This window comes from Macrotis lagotis, chromosome 1 (genome assembly GCF_037893015.1).
Source record: "Macrotis lagotis isolate mMagLag1 chromosome 1, bilby.v1.9.chrom.fasta, whole genome shotgun sequence".
NCBI classification, from domain to species: Eukaryota; Metazoa; Chordata; class Mammalia; order Peramelemorphia; family Peramelidae; genus Macrotis; species Macrotis lagotis.
In genome coordinates, this window is record NC_133658.1 from 725,467,481 (window position 1) to 725,485,187 (window position 17,707).

At 35.1% G+C, this 17,707-nt stretch overlaps 1 protein-coding gene across 1 annotated transcript in view; it reads right to left on the reverse strand.

The window, feature by feature from the left end:
• Nucleotides 1–8,990: 8,990 nt before the first annotated feature.
• The window catches only part of KL (klotho), a 67,483-nt gene continuing 58,766 nt past the window's right edge, over nt 8,991–17,707 (reverse strand). Inside the window, exon 5 of the mRNA XM_074216058.1 lies at nt 8,991–17,515. Within this exon, the coding sequence (XP_074072159.1) occupies nt 17,193–17,515 (323 nt within the window). The 3' untranslated portion in view covers nt 8,991–17,192. The remainder of the gene's footprint in view (nt 17,516–17,707) is intronic.

Sequence of the window (17,707 nt, forward strand, 5' to 3'; positions counted from 1 at the left end):
TTTTAGGAGGAATATTTCCTAATCCTCCTGTTCCTTTATAATATAGTAAATATATCTTATATTGTATAATATAATAATGTTAGCTCTCTCTCTCTAGATACTCCCACCCACACCCTCATTGCACCCAACCACGCACACATATACTAGTGGAAGTCTGCAACTTAGAGAAACATCCATAATAGCAATGTTTGTCTCTGATTAGGACAAACTCTGGAAAAGTTAACACATATTTATTCCAAAAAGTCAAAATTTCTAGGACCCTCAACTTTCTGGGGAGTATTCTCAGTGTCTGATATGTAGTAAAGATTTAATAAATTTAGTTGACTGTAACTTATACTTTAGGAGTCTCCCTTTTGCATCTATAAGGAAAATATAATGGAGAAGGGAGCTACTTCAGTCAGGAAAATAACTTGTCACAATAGTCCAGGTGAGGGGTAATAAAGACCTGTACTATGAGGTGGTTTTATTGGATTCAAATTTTTGACTGTATTACCTACTACCTGTGTGACTTTGGGAAACTTATTCAACATGCATTGGTTCCAGTTTCCTCAGCTACAAAATGAGAGGTTTGGATTTGATGATCTCTAAAGTTCTTAGAGGTTCTTCTAAGGTTCTTACTCCAAATTTGAACTAATGATAGGGATTGGGGAGAGGAAAGGAATTCTAAGAATTTCTCATTTCTTAGAAATTAGGAATATACTCAGATCAAAGATCAGATATTTTCTAAATATTCTGTTAATCACTGGAGAACATTTTCATGTAGGAGTGGGGAACATCTTACATTTTCACAATATCTGATGGACAATGAGATTCCTCTGTAACCATCAGATATCAGAGGATTTGTTGGTAGCAGACAAGATATTTTGCTTAGGAACAAAATTTCCCTAGGAATGAATTTGTAAAAAATAGGACAATGGAAAAAAGGAAAATCATAAGCTACTTTCTTAGGATTCATTTGATATCATCTTGTTTGGTTCTTTAAAGAGGCACACTTTCATTGTAGAATCTTTTAAATAAATCAACTTGCTTTGGGAGAAGAGCTTATTATGTTAGCAAAGAAAAGCTTAAATCCTGTAAATCAAATGTTGAACTTTCTTTTCCTCAGGTTAATTTTCCTTGCCTTTGATATCAACCAAAAGCATACTGACTGTTTTTTACAATATGGTGGGGTAGGAGGATAGATGTGGATTATTTCCATGTCACTCTTTAAGTCTGACCAGGCTTGTGATGTCTGGTGACCCTCTTTCTCTGGTTCATAACTTATTCTTAGCCAAAATATAAGCCATCCATTTCTTCTACATTTCTTAATTTCTTTTTGCCAATTAAGTTTGCACACCATGATAAAAAGAAGTTAATTCATGCTTTGAATTCTAATAATATAATTTATTTCTTTTGAAAGCACAGGGATAAACAAATGGTACTTTCCTACTATCCACCCTCTCATGGTCTGGTGCAGATGAAAATTTTCATGTTTATTAGGCTCAAAATTTAGAAGGTGTTGGGTGGGTTTTTTCTTAAAGAGAGAAACTTGTTGGCAAGTCTCTTATGCTCTCTTGGAAAAAGCACATTCACATGCAATAAAAACACTCTTATTTTTTAGTTTACCAAATATGAACATTTTAATAAAAAAAGAAAAGATAGAATTGCAAATGATAGATTGTTTTTTGAATTTTTAACTCTTAAGAGTTGAATTGCTTTATTCATATATAGTCATGATGGACTATTATAAGTAGTGATATTTTTATCTTCTTTTACTCCTAGGAACAATACAGATTTATTAGAGTTCATGAAGTCACCAAGTTTCTCCATTTAAAAAAAAATTCTTTTCTATTTTTGAACCTAACAAGGATAAACATTTAATATACAAAGGAGAGAAAGGAAGATTGGGTTTGAAACTATAAATTTCTTCTATGGTATGATTTTTTAAAGGTATATGTTAAATTTCACACTATGATAATGGAACTGCCCTATTTATGTTCCCTTCTGAATTGGATTCTATTGTCTTCTGTGTATTTATAAATGCTTCACTAAACGCTCCTTTTCTCTTTTTTTGTACCATTCTTACTATCCAGTAACTGCCCCCCTCAAAATAGAAGCTCTCCCTTATGAAAAAAATGTGCTGTGTGTTGTGTGTGTGTGTGTGTTTGTGTGTGTGTGTATTCAAACAAAACAGATCAAAACCTTGCTCAAGATTTAAAAAATATTTGCTTTATTCTTCATCTTTTATCTATGACTATTCTGCCAAAGTGAGGGTGGGGAGCATATATCATCATCTTCTGAAGTCATGATTAGTCACTAAAAATTGGTCAGAGTTCTGAAGTTTTTCAAAATTATTTTCCTTCACATTACTGTGATCATTGTTTAAACTATTTTGTTGATTCTGCTTACCTTGTTCAAGACAAATACAAGTTTTCCACGGTTTCCTTGAAGCCATCATAATATTTCCTATAGTGCAATACTACTGCATATGTGTGTCTCCTTCCCTTTTGTCTTTATCTTCTTTAAAATATATGCCTAATAGTGGTATTGCTGGGTCACTGCCCATAGATTAGTCACTTTGGGGCTCTACTTCCAAATTTCTGCCCAGAATGACTGAACCAATTCATAACTCCATCAACAGTGTGTTAGTAGGGGGCAGCTAGGTGATAGAGCACCAGCCCTAGACTCCGGAGAACCTGAGTTCAAATGCTTGCCCAAATGCAGGCAAGTCATTTAACCCCATAGCCATAGTGTTTCTGGCCTCCTCAAATTCCAACAATTATCATTGCGATTCTCAAAAATGTTTTAGGTTGATCTGGTCTAGGCTTTGAGAATGTGAATAAATTCATTTAAAAGACTGACTCTTGACTCCAAGGTATTTAGGGACAAAAAAAAGTTAATTTATGTATTACTGTGTTAAACAAGTAAACAAGTAATACAGACTAGATTTCTTAGGGAAATTTAACATAAGCTAAGAGAGAGCAAGTAAAGGCAGTGGCAGGATATATAGAGAAAGAAAATTAAAGATCCTTGCAAGAGTATTACAACTGGGATGATCCAAGACATAAGTGGTAGCTAGCAGAGGGAAAGGCCAGGAAATGTGCTGGGAAAAAGGTAAGGGAGGAGTTAGGGCAGTGCTAAGGAAGGATGCACATGTCTTGAGGGGTCAATTTAGAGTTTTCTATTAGTTTCTGTAAGATAGACCATGGTTTGAGAATATGGGCAGGAGAAGTTTCCATAACTTTGAACAATGGAATGGAGGTCACTGTTAGTATAAGGTCAGCATAGAAAGAAATAGCTTAATTATAGAACATTTTTCTCTGACTCATATTTCCTCTGCCACAACTGTAAATTTGAAAAGGGGAGAAGGAAGAGATTTCTTTCCTCTTCCTTTCCAGCAGCCATGCAACAGCTGGAAAGGCTTTGTTATCTAGGTGGAAAGTCCTGAGACTGGACTTCAAGTTCCTGAATAGATATTTGATCCATATCTTTTCCTGAGCACAAGTAACGAAACAGTAATCATGAGAGATGAATGTTCTTGTCTTGATAGCTACTTTCAGGAATTCAAGAAGTTAGGAGTTGTTGAATTAATGTTTCTCTCTTCACATAAGGTACTACTTGAAATAGTACACACACACACACACACACACACACACACACACACACACACCCCACTTTGAGAGAGAAAAAGTGCATCATCACCAGGAGAAACCCTCAAGGAGGATTCTGAAAGTTAAAGAACTAAGAAAGACAAGTGGTGCCCTTGCTTGCCAGGAGATCTAAATTTGTGATTTGTACAACATTATAATGGAGTCAGAAATGAAAATAAAAATCTGTTCCACAATTCTACAAAATTATCCTTATCTTCCAAGGGACAATACTAGGTAATGGGTATTTGTTTCACATTTCAAGGATTTATTATATATTTGTGAAATCTTTTGTGTTTTAAATGTTTCTTTTGTGGAGGGGGAAATAAATAGCTATTCTATATTTGACATCTACTTTGCACATTTTTAGAGGTTAAGTGACTCGGGGCGGCTAGGTGGCACAGTGAATAGAGCATTGGCCTTGGAGTCAGGAGTACCTGGGTTCAAATCCGACCTCAGACACTTAATAATTACCTAGCTGTGTGGCCTTGGGCAAGCCACTTAACCCTATTAACTTGAAAAAATCTAAAAAAAGAAAAAAAAAAGAAGTTAAGTGACTCATGGTCACACAACTAATAAGTATCTGAGTCTGGATTTGAACTCAGATCTTCCTGACTCCAGGTCCTATACTTTATCCACTATGCCACCCAGGTGCCTCCTAGGAGCAGCTAAATGGTGCAATGGGCAGAACCTGAACCCTCCCCTCTTTTAAGATTCAGCCTCCTCTGGTCTAAGAATGGTCCACTTGAGCCCAGAGCCAGAGCCAGAGTCAAAGCTCCTTTCTTGACTATGGGTAACAATTTGGAGGCTCATCTGGGATCAATAACCAATTCTCCTTAACATTGTTCCCAAGCATAGAAATAAATACAAGATTACTTCATAATCCCAAATCAGAAGAATATTCCATTTAGTAAGACATTGTTATAACAAGTATTCCTTAGCAATACTTATTATTGCTCCATCAGCTATTACATGAACATTCACTTAAATCCAATTCAGGTACAGGTCAAGAAATCACCCTCATGATGTCATTGGTCCTCTTCAAGAACAAAGAATGAACAATAACAACAACTATGACAATTATGATAACATCACCAATGTAAATACAAAATAAGCATTAGCTAAATTGAGGGAGGAAGGTACCAGTAGGTGGGGCATCAAGAAAGGTTTCAGATAAGAGGTAGTGTGTGAACTAAATGTTGAAGGCAATGGGATTCTAAGAGGAAGAGATGGGGAGCATGGGGAAAAGGGGAAGAGAAGGCATTCCAGGTCTGTGGAGACAACCTAACCTAAAGCACAGAGGCAGAAGATGAAATATCACATATAGGAACCATCAGGAAGGCCAGTTTAACTATACTGTAATATGCCTGAAGGAGAATAATACACAATAGGCTGGATAGGAAGTTGGTGTAGAACATTATGTGGTAAAAAAGGAGTTTGCATTCAATCATAGAGATCCACTGGAATTTATGAAGCAGAGAAATAAATTTGTCAAACTTCTGCTTGAGAAATTATAAAAGGTTATGTGTGTGAACCACCAGCTGACAAGTTCTGCCAAGCTGGACAAGCTCAAATATAGACCCAACATCAGTATCTATTTTCTGCAGACCAATTTGTCTTATTTCATAGATATCATTTCATGTCATCAGAGGACTGATCACATTTGATGATTTTTCTTTAACTGTTGAATAAAATCTTGAGCACAAAGAGGAAGAGATAAATGCTTATGGAGGGAGAAAGTAACCTGAATTACAAATCCTTGAAAGACTGAAATATAACTCTATTAATTAGATTAATCATTGTATTTAGTAACTGTTAGTGTTTGTAATTTTCAACTTTACTATACAACCAGTTTTCAAAGTCAATATGAATAGTGGTAAGAGCTCCTGATCTGAAGCTAGAAAACCTGCTTTTGAATTCCAGTTTTTTATAAACTGCATGACCTTGGAGGACTTCATCTGGACTTCTGTTTTCTCCACTCATGTTTGGTCTATATAAACTCTGTTTCCCTTAAGTTTCAGATCCTATGGGCACATAAAATGAAATCAAATTAAATACACAGACAACTAAAATTACAATATGAGGATTTCATCTTTTTTTGGTGATTCAGAAAGTTCATGATCATCATTAAAAACACCAATTATCAATATAACCAGAAGTGCTGATTAAAGAGATTTCTGGTTACCAGAATACTAGATCATACAGAGTTAATCGTAGCTTTGGGAAATACCAAAATATCTCAGGTGGCCCCCTCTAAACCAACATATGCTATAGATTTCTAATCACACATTTTTCATTAATGATTCCTTCAACAAATACTTACTGAGAACCAAGTGTTTTCAAGGCACTGAATTAAGACTTTTGAGAAACAAAAAGATGAATGTAACAGCCCCTCCTCTCCAGAGGCTTAATTTCTAGTAGTAGAGACAAGATAAACTAACTTATGACTGAAAATTAAGTACCTCCAGAGATCTAAAAATGGTGAGTTCAGAGAGAGATATTAATTTAAATTATAGCCAATTAAGGGTTTCATAGATTAGGTGGTATTTGAGGTAGCACTAAGGATGAGGAAAAATCCAAATGGTGGAGATTGAAGGAGACAATGACCTGAATAGAGGAATGGAGGTGAGAAGGAGAAAAGCTAGTTTGGGAATGGCATATAATCTTGTTTAGCCGAGGGGTTCAGTATGTATTGTTGTCCATCCTTTTTGAAGAGGACCAATGACATCACAGGATGATGCCTTGACTTGAAAATGAACTAGATTTCACTTTCACTTTCACAATATTATCGTCTTTGCTCTCTCTTCCAGATACAATAAAGTCCAGTAGCAAGACCAAAGTTAAGATGACTGACGATGGCTCAGGTGCAGTGGATGATCTTAGTATCTTCAATGTTTAATTAAGCTCTAAGTGCCCCAGAGCACCTGCTCATGACCATTGAAACAAATTATACTCAACTGCCCATTCTGAGAGGGGAAATCTTCATATATTTTGGACATTTCCCTAACTCACCTATGGGTTTGAGGCCTGTAAGTTACCCTCAACCTAGTTTAGTCCATTTGCAAAGATGGTTACCAGGATGCTCTTTGGAACCACAGATGAGAGTTGGATGAAAATCAAAGGTAGATGAGCATCCCTAAGAGGGATTAGTCCTCTCTGAATTCCCTCTATACCCCTCAACATATGTATGATGTAAGGGGTCGATGTAGGCTTGGGTCAAGAGCCTTGAATGGGTACTTTTCTTAGTTCACAAGAAGGTCATTGAAGACTTTTGAGCAAGGAACAGACATGTTTAAAGCTTTTAAAGAATATTAATGAAATAATATTGCATGGGATAATTTGGGATGGGAGAGATTAGAGGAAGAGAGACAAGTCGGGTTCCTGTAATAGTCCAGGCCAAAAATAGTGAGGACCTAGACAAGGGTGCTGGTTGGCTGATTGGTTGTTGTCCTTCATTCTTTTTTAAATTAATTTTTATTAAAGATATTATTTGAGTTTTACAATCCCCCCCCCCAATCTTACCTCCCCCCCCCCCACAGAAAGCAATCTGTCAGTCTTTACTTTGTTTCCATGTTGTACCTTGATCCAAATTGGGTGTGATGAGAGAGAAATCATATCCTTAGAGAAGAGACAAGAATTCTAAGAGGTAAACAGATCAGACAATAAGATATCTGTTTTTTTCCTAAATTAAAGGGAATAGTCCTTGTACTTTGTTCAAACTCCACAGTTCCTTATCTGGATACAGCTCTCACTCTCCTTTGCAGACAGCCCAAAATTGCTCTCAATTGTTGCACTGATGGAATGAGCGAGTCCTTCAAGGTTGAACATCATTCCCATGTTGCTGTTAGGGTGTACAGTGTTCTTCTGGTTCTGCTCATCTCACTCAGCATCAGTTCATGGAAATCCTTCCAGGCTTCCCTGAAATCCCATCCCTCCTGGTTCTTAACAGAACAATAGTATTCCATGACATACATATACCACAGTTTGCTAAGCCATTCCCCAATTGAAGGACTGTCCTTCATTCTTGAAGAGGATCAAAAAGACATCATTATGTTAAAGGGTCAAGACTAGGGTGCTAAAAGCATGGCAATAAAAAGGGACAAGTGTATGATGCATTATGGAGGATAGAGGAGCAGCTCTTGGTAATGCATTGGAGTAGAGTTAAGAAAGAGGGAAGAATACAAAATGGCTTAAAGATTCTGAGTCTGGATAATTGACTGAATTACCAGGAGAAGTTATTTTACTAAGAAAGGAAGAAGAGTACAATTTGTGATATGTGATTCTGCTAGCATGTTGTTATTTCCAAGCAGCCAGTATCATAAATATATATATATATATTTTGTAAAGTATTTTTATACTTATAATTTTATATAACCTGCATTCAGAAATAAAATATTTCATTGATATCACAAAATAGTTTGAATAAAAATATATAATTTTAAATTGCAATGATATTCTTAATGGTTTACTTTCAAAAAATTGACATATATATAGTTTATAAGAACCACTAAAAACAACAATGGTGCAGTTTTTATAGCTTAATTTTTCTGACTAATATGCAGATACCTTAGAATTATTTTTAAAATGGAATAGTCAATCAGGCACATCATATAATATCAAATTAAAAGAACATTCTGATGCTGTTATTTATTCACATTATTCACTCATTTTATATAAATGCATTTTACAACAAAATATTCAATTTCTAAAATCTATTATAACAACAACAAAAATAGAGAATGCAACTTACAGTAAAGATTGGAATAACAATATATTCCATGGTCACATGAACACAAAGGAATTATTCCACAAATTTCTTTCATTACCTTTGTGAATAATCAACTGGGGGTTAAGCATCTTAGGATAGCCAGTAGCTAACAGAAGAGCTAAGCTTTCTAGCACAGGGAAGATGACTAAGGTTTCATAGAATCTCTTAAACCCGAAAGGACTTTGGAACAATATTGTTTTTGTTTTTCTTATAGGATTGGGTTTGTATCAGTGGAGTCTGTTGATAGGATGCAAATATAGCAGGGAAAAAAAGAGGAAGAAATAAAAAACAAAATATAATTCAATTTCCTCATATTGTCTAGAACTCCTTCCCCTATTCTCTCTCTCCTTGGCTTGCTAATTCTATGTTGGTGTTCTGCTTTATTTTAATCACTGTTATCAGTTTCCAATGAATATGACACTTGAGGTCTATGGGCCACTTAACAAGAAGTCAATAATTTCACCTAATTTAAATTTTTAAAAGCTGACTCTACATCTTTTGTGTCATAGGCATAATAATGTGGCCTTCAGATTTTTCAGGCTCAGCATCTAATAACAACCTGGGATGTGAGTCAAAACTTTGAGTTTTACATATACATATATATATATATATATATATATATATATAGAGAGAGAGAGAGAGAGAGAGAGAGAGAGAGAGAGAGAGAGAGAGAGTCGGTACCCCAAAACATCTAAAAATAGTTTGAATTGAATTTGTGCCCTGTACTACACTACTATCTCATATAAAGAAATGCAAATGTTTGATTAAATATTTCTCTGAGGTGAAAAACACTTCCACAGATATTCCTATATAAACATGGAAAATCAATATTTGTCAAAATTACATTTAATGTATAAAATGCAGTATTGAAAGACATATCAAAGACTTTCTCCACAAATAATACCCATAGTTTTTCTTTAATGCAAAAATGGGTTAGTCTTATGAATTTTCAGTTATTTACCTACTAATTAATGACCTTACAAGTTTTAAAGGTGATATTTTTGATGTTGACTCTTTCAAAAAAACAGAGTTGGAAATCTCTTCTGGCAGACTTTCTTAAAGAGTCCCTCAATCCAATGTTTGCAGAAAATCTAGTCTAGACAAGGTTATTTTTATTAATGATTGATTGCTGTTTGCCCTTTGTTCTTGAAGAAGACTGATATCAGCACTTGCAAGTGAACTGGATTTCAGTGGGGAGATAGTGTGCAAAGTCTGGAACCATCTTGGTCCAGTGACCAGATATGGATCAGGATAACTGGAGACGACCCTAGATGCAGTGGCCTCTTAAAAGCTAGGTCTTCCCAGGTCTGAGATCATTATTAGCCAATGGGAGGAAGGAAGGAAGGAAGGAAGGAAGGAAGGAAGGAAGGAAGGAAGGAAGGAAGGAAGGAAGGAAGGAAGGACTGAACTTCAGGGAAGATCACATTTGTCCCTACCCCTGCAAGTGTCTCTCAGTAGTAAAATTATATATTTAATTTTCTTAATTACTAATGAATGAAATGAGCTGGGCAAGAGTGATTGTTATAAAAGGACTAGAGTGAGACAGTTCACAAATTCAGTATGCAAGTGGTTGTCTAGTCACACTTCCGATGTCAAGGTTAAGACTCAAAAATGAGTGCTGGGTCTCTATTAATGAAGAACTCTCCTGCTTTGACCAATGGAGAAGCTGGATATTCTCTTGCTTTTCTTTGTCATCGGTACCTTATTTTCTCTATTTAAATGCCTCTCCCTCTATGGAGAGACTTAGAAAGGGTGCTGAGTATATGTTTCCGGAAACAAAATGAAACATGAAAAACCTGTAAATTATACAAACACTTCAGAAATTTAAATAAGGGGTTACTCTGTAGAGTGGTTACTCTCCAGCCAAAAGACCTTGAAATCTAGTCAAAGATTTCAATTTAATATAATATTTAAGTATCTACAATATGCTAGGCACCTGGGAATACAAGGATTGTAATCCCTTCCCTCAGGAAATTCACTATTCAATAAATAAAATGTAGGCAAATATTAAAATGTTCTTCTTGCAGAAGAGCCCAAGAAGAGACATTTAAGAGATCTGAGGGAGCTGATTTCTGAATATGGGAATATAAGGGAAAGGGGGGCTCAGGGAAGGAAAAGTCAGGGAACTCACCCTGGATGTGACACCTGAACTGGGTCTTGTAGGGCAGAATTTCAATAGGTAGAATTCAATCAATTAATTCATCAATGAGTATAAGAACTCACTCTGTTTAAGACACTTTGCTGGATGCTGAGATACAAAGAAAAAGCAAACACTGATGTCAAGCAGATGACATTTAAAGGTGGCAAAGTGGGGGAAGTTCACACTAAGCATATGGGCTTAATATGAACAAAGAGGGAAAGAGGTAGGGACAGAAAAATATGCATAAACCCATGACAGAAACTTCAAAAGTCAGTTTAGTAGCAGTTGAGAAAAAGGAAGTAAGAAAGGGAAGAAAAGAGAAGCTTCTCAGAAGTAAAAAATAAGTTAGGGGGCAGAAGTGAATTTTTTACCTAGATATTTAAATGACAGGGGCAGCTAGGTGGTACAGTGGATAGAATACCAGCCCTGGAGTCAGGGGGACCTGGGTTCAAATCCAGCCTCAGATACTTGACAAGCTGTGTGACCATGGGCAAGTCATAACCCTGATCACATCCAGAGCTGTCTCTAGTCATCCAGATTAATATCTGCTCACCAGACTCCGGTGACTTTATTTTTTTTGGTTTTTGCAAGGCAGTGGGGTTAAATGACTTGCCCAAGGTCACACAGCTAGGTAATTATTAAGTGTCTGAGGCTGGATTTGACCTCAGGTCCTTCTGACTCCAGGATCGTACTCTATCCACTGCACCCTGTCAGGTGACTCTGGAGGAGAAAGTGGGGCTGGTGACTTAGCACAGAACCCCCTCCCTCAAATCCTATTCACACGCTTGTCATGGTCACTTCCCTGATATCATGGTCTTCTTCAAGAAGGAAGGACAAACAACAACAACAACAACAATAAATGACAGGTGGACAATTTGTGAACTCCACTAGTATCTGAGGATTTCAAGTGAAAGCCGGGAAGGCTCCTACTATATTGCGCAGACCCCTCAGTAAACTTCTGAGAGGACAAGAAGAGTTAATGAGAAACCTATGAATGGGTTTCAGTTGATAAAGCTGGAGGGACTATCCAAATTAATGAGATCATGGATTCATGTGAATATTAGAAAATTTATTGAAAACTCAGGTTCAGGCAGAGAAAAACTCAGTGACCACTGACTTGCTGGAACCAGGAAACGGATATTCACTAAATGCCCATATTCTAAATATTATACTGTTGGGGATAAAATGACAAAATATCCTTGTCCTCAAGGAGCTTACATTTTATTGTAGTAAGAGTGATATAAGATGTATTATCATATCTTTCTAGTAATTGATAGAGAGAGAGAGAGAGATAATTCTTTGTCTATGTAATGTATTATTTTTAAAATTTTCATTTTACATCATTTTTAGAACTTTGACTTGTTACATATCAACTCTCCATTTTTAATTTCTTGGTGTCTAAATGTACTGATGAGGTATATTACCAGATAAAGTTTTCCCATAACTACCATGTACATACAAAAAATTATTCTGTATTTCATTGTTTTTCTTTCTTGTAATTGAGTTCTGTGATAGGAAGTAATTATGAGTATATGACATTCATAATGGCCTCACTTATTGAATCTAATTGGTCAGTTTTATATAAATCAGTTTCTACAACTTTGGACAGAAGTTAATACTTTCTCATCAGATATGGTCAGTGGTAACTACTATCAACTTTTCACTGTTTCATAGTCTCAGACTTTGAGTACTTATAAAAATTTGAAATATATTTTATTTTTAAAGAAATTGTTTACTTTTGTATAAAATGTTATTATCTAGCAGAAGTTCCTAAAACATTTGGTTTGAGATATATATATATATATATATATATATATATGTATATGTATATGAATAGCTTGAAGAATTGGGTTTGTATAGTAGTACTCACCAAATTAATCCCAATAATCAACAGGCAGAAATGGAGAATTACTTTGGTCCCTGGTGTGAGTTACTATGAATTTGTCTTCTCTGCTTTGAACTGCCTTCATAAGGACAGTAGTCCTCTTAACTCCCAGAGGCAATAAATGATCTTAGAATTATTTTCCCTGCAGAACCACAAAATTCACATGATGTTTTGGTTATGACTGAGATTTCAATAATTTAATAGATCTCTTATTTCATCACTTGTGTTATGTCCTTAAGCAATGAAACCTAGCATCTTATCCAGACCCTGTCAGTCAATATATTTAAACTGATTTTTCTTTCAGCACTTTGACCTTTCTTTTTGACTTTAAAAACTATTGCCTTTCTTTTCCCTGAATTTTGACCTCCCAGTCATAGCTTAGCACACTTAGATTTCATGTTCCTCCCCTCCTCTGCTTAATAATGCTCTTCTTATTCCACATAGCTAAATTTATTGGTAAGGAATTTGGAGACTAGCATTGGTAGATATAAAGTAAGAATAAAGAGGTGACTTGGTGACTTATTACAATTCTTTTGTCAATGCTCAACATTATTTTCCTGAATATCCAAGGTGAATCTTGTATAATGGGTTCAGCTAGAACATATGGGAAGAAAGGGGCAATAATAACACAACTTTTACAACAAAATGAAGTCAAATACTAATCTGTTCTAAACATATTCTGATTTTTCATTATCAATGTATACTGTATTTCATTAGCACAAAAGGGAGCTAATGTAATTCTGAAACTAATAAGTAATAGGTTAGTTAATATAAGGTTTTTGTTTTTTTCCCCTTAAAGAAACTATAATTACATTTCCATATTTTTTGAATATTCATTTCCCATATACAAATACCACCTCTAATCTCATTTCAACAAATAGACTTTAAGCATTTCCAGAGTACTGTGCTGTTACTAACAAAGAGATGCAAAGGTTTGATAAGAAAATCCCTTCACTCACAGAATTTTTACTCTAAGGGGAATATGACACAGCCACAAAAATCTACAAAATATAAGTGTATAAGAGTTGTTCAAAGTGCTGTGGGTAGTCTGAAGTAGAAACAGCATTAATGACAGAGAAAGGCTTGGAAAGGAAAGCTTCATGGAGGAGGTAGTCTTTGAGTTATGCTTTCAAAAAAAGGAGGTATTTTAACAAATAAGAAAAGAAGACATTCCTGACATAAAGAACATGTGAATAAAGACATGGAAACAAAAAAATGAGTATCCTGAATGAGGAATAGTGAATATTCCAGTTTGCCTGAAGCACTAGGACATGTACATGAAAGACTGGGAAAAGAGACTAAAGGAGCTTTCTAGGTGTAGGAGAACTAGGAAAGGGTAATGTCTTGGAAGCTATTGGATTCTGATTCTGGATGCTAAATAATTCTCTTATTAAGGAAGAGATAGTGTCAAGAAAGAGTAGTAATTAACAATGTTAAAAAAAATTACAGAAAGATTAAAGAGTAGAAGACCTAAGAAAAACACTACGGATTTGATAAAAAAGTATTCTATGGGGACCTTTGGAAGAATAATCTCAGTAGGGGGTAGGGTCAGAAGTCATATATTGGAACAGAATGAGGAAAGAGTGAATGGTAAGAAAGTTGAAAGAACAGAAAAGCTTTCAAGAAGTGAAGGAAAACAGGTAATAGGTGGCGTGGTAAATAAACCACTAGCCCTGGAGTAAGGAGGACCTGAGTTCAAATCCCACCTCAGACACTTAATAATTATCTAGTTGTATGATCTTGGACAAGTCTTGTCTTGAAAAAACCAAAAGGAAAGGAAAAAGATGGGGAAGCTAGGTGGTAAAGGGGGGCGAAGAAAAACTTTTTTAAGATTAGGATGAGCTGAACATGTTTGTAGGCGGCTAGAGAAAAGTCATCCAATAGAGAAAAAATGAATCAAGAGAATGATTCCAGGCAGTGAGGTGGTGCAGTGGTTTGAGCACTGACCCTGGAGTCAAGAGGACCTGAGTTCAAATCCAGCCGCAGACACCTAATAATTACCTAGCTGCGTGTGACCTTGGGCAAGTCACTCTTAACCCCACTGACTTGCCAAAAAAACGAGAATGATTCACTCAATATTGATTCTAAAGGGGCATAGGAAAAGATCTGAATAAAACTTCAGAAAGTAGAGGAAAGATTTTTTTCCTCTTAGACAAGAGGAAAGAAGGAGGGCATGAATGGTGATGCTGAGATGTTTTGAAAAGTGAAGAGGCTGAAGAAACTCAAGTAGGATGACCCCAAACTTTTTTTAAAAAAGTGGGTAGTTAGATATATGTTTCAAGTATTGGGGTAGGAATACAGTTGGGTATTTGAGAAAGGAAAAGTTTTATCAGTTATTGTGGGAAATAAAAAAAAAAACTTAGTGTAGAACAGACATTGCTGAGCAGTGGTGATGGGCCAGTTTTGGTAATACAACAAATTTATAATGTGTGAAATATGCAGAATACCATTTTCACAAATAAGTAAAGAAAACAGATGGTGGGGGATACTCAGAATTGAGAACTAGTAGGCTGCTATTTATGGAAGGTTGGGGAGGGGATGCCTTAGAATCAATAAAGTGATAGATCATGAGGTTATGACCATGGAAATAAAGGAAAGCTTTATGAGGGAAATGCACTGGAAGAACAGGAAGGAATTAGGAGACCAAATCATATTTTATGACCATTTCTGTAGAGTCTGATTTTTTAAATTCCATGCATCCCTTAATCAGAATAATTTTTTTATATTAAATGGAAGTGAAAGGACAAAAATATAGGGGGAAGGGGCAAAAACTGTGATCTTACTTACTTGTGCATACCCTTTAATAACAATGCAATTCAAGTAAAATATATCTTCAGGCCATTCTACTTATGATTTATGCTAAAATAAATAAAAGAATAATTTTACCTATTAGGGGAGGAGAAGGAAAAATGATAATGAACTGAAAATTTAATTCTTTCTCTGATTCTGAATAATCTTTTTAAGAATTAGGACAAGGGATGGCTAGGTGGCATAGTAGATAAAGCACCCACCCTGGAGTCAGGAGTACCTGGGTTCAAATCCGGTCTCAGACACTTAATAATTACCTAGCTGTGTGGCCTTGGGCAAGCCACTTAACCCCATTTGCCTTACAAAAAAAAAAGAATTAGGACATTAATTTTTATCCTTGTGTTTACCAATCTACAAAGAATAGATTTCAAGGACCTTTAAAAAGAATTCTTAAATTTAGGGGCAGCTAGGTGGCACAATGGTTAGAGCACCAGCCCTGGAGTCAGGAGTACCTGAGTTCCAATCTGACCTCAGACACTTAATAATTACCTAGCCATGTGGCCTTGGGCAAGCCACATGACCCCATTGCCTTGCAAAAACCTAAAAAAAAATATTCTTAAATATCTAGGTTCCCTAACACTGAAACCCAAGGAAAACATTTTAAAATATTGCCATATGCTTTTCAGTATCAAAAGTCAACTTCTATAGTTGTTTCTTCTCAATTTCCTCTTCTTCCTGACATCTTCAGTGGATGTTTTCCGAAAGCCAAATAATATTCATTAGAACTTTTCTTAATAGAATACAAACATGGATAGCTCAGGTGACATATAAAAGACTAGACATGGTACAAAACAGTTTAAATAAGATATTCCATTGTTTTCCTATGAAGTAGTAATAACATTAAAATGTTCTGCTTTGAAGATACTAAAAGATGGAGATAAGTTCAAATTCATCTCTAGGATTTGCTGAGTTTCCTTTGTCAAAAACCAACAAATAATTAAAGATAAATCTCATATGATTAGCAGTGAAAACATAATAGATGATATATAATATGCATTATATATCTTTAATATATACATACATAGATATCTATAGATATTTATATCTGTCTATATCTCTCAAGATCTTTGTGTTCAATTTTTCAGTGTCTTAAAAGATCAGACCAATTTAGTTATGTGTTGTTAATTAAATATTTACACTAAAAATCCAAGTTATGGCCCCTTCACAAAGCTCATTCTGAGTTGCTCTTTGAAACATGGAATAATCTTCACATTCTTCCTCCTTGCAAGCACAATAAACCCACATTTCAAGGCCTGAATGCATGATGTAAATACAAGAAATGCATTATAGATTATTTACTGAGAACACCAAACTTAAAGCCAATGTCTGATAGACTATTGTTACGTGTACCTTCCTTATAAAAGCAGGTTAAGACAGGATTATATTCAATACAACAAACATCAGCTTTGTTCCAGTAGCACTTCTGGATATACTTCATGCCTTTCAAAATTTTAGGTACTTTGAATTTCCCCAATGTCCTATATTTTTTCATCAATTCTTTTCATGGAAAATTTTCAGATCAGTCAAGAGGTCCTTGCCATGCTGTAATGTGGTATTGAGCTAGGGTCAAGTGATTTGGTCCCAACTTTTTAATCTAAATACTTCTAACTTTTCATCTACTAGAAATAGGAATAGGGATGATGGATACAATGTTTCCAAAGAAAAGCTATATTCTATTGCTGAAAGCATGTTGTTATTTATGCTTTCACCTAATTTGGGCATTTAAAAAAATTTCTTTTGATTTTAGTTGTCTCTTTTTTTATTTACATTTCAGATTTTATCCAAAGGAAAAAAGTTGTTCATATGTTTTAAAATTTTCATTACACAGTACAAAAAGGATGCTGTATTGGAAAAGTTATGTGTGAAAGCTACAGTTTCACAATATATAACAGCAAATACTGTGCATAATTTCTTCAGAACTAACAAAAGGATAACTGGGAAAAGAAAAGTTCAGACCTCTTTCCTTTAACTTCTCCTAGAGTAATAAAAAATTAGGGAAATAGTGGCAATAAAGGCAAAAAATAGAAAAACTATAAAGACTAATAAAGACTTTCGAGTCTGGAAAAAATTACACTCAGTGCACAGGATGAATTCTTCTGGACAAAATCTTCTCAGAGTTTCAGGTCCAGGAAAACCATTGTTGTCAATAATTTTCCTGTAATGATTCATAGAAGGTTTTGGTTCAAACTGATTTGCAGCATAATGGTAGAGGCCAAACTTGGGAGCAGTTCGGTCATTAAATGAATAAACAAAGTATCCACAAAGTCTGACACCATCCAATGCATGGGCTGAAAAAATAAGAGAGATAAGAAAAAGGAGGATGATTATTAAAGCTTGTGTAATAGGCAACAGTTATTTAAAGAAAATACCTTTAACGTAGCCTTCAAAACAGATATTCAATTTTTAAAATGAAGCCAAAAATGAAATTAGAAAACTTTAAATAAATATGCAAAAGACCAAGAATAAATAATAAGCAAAGA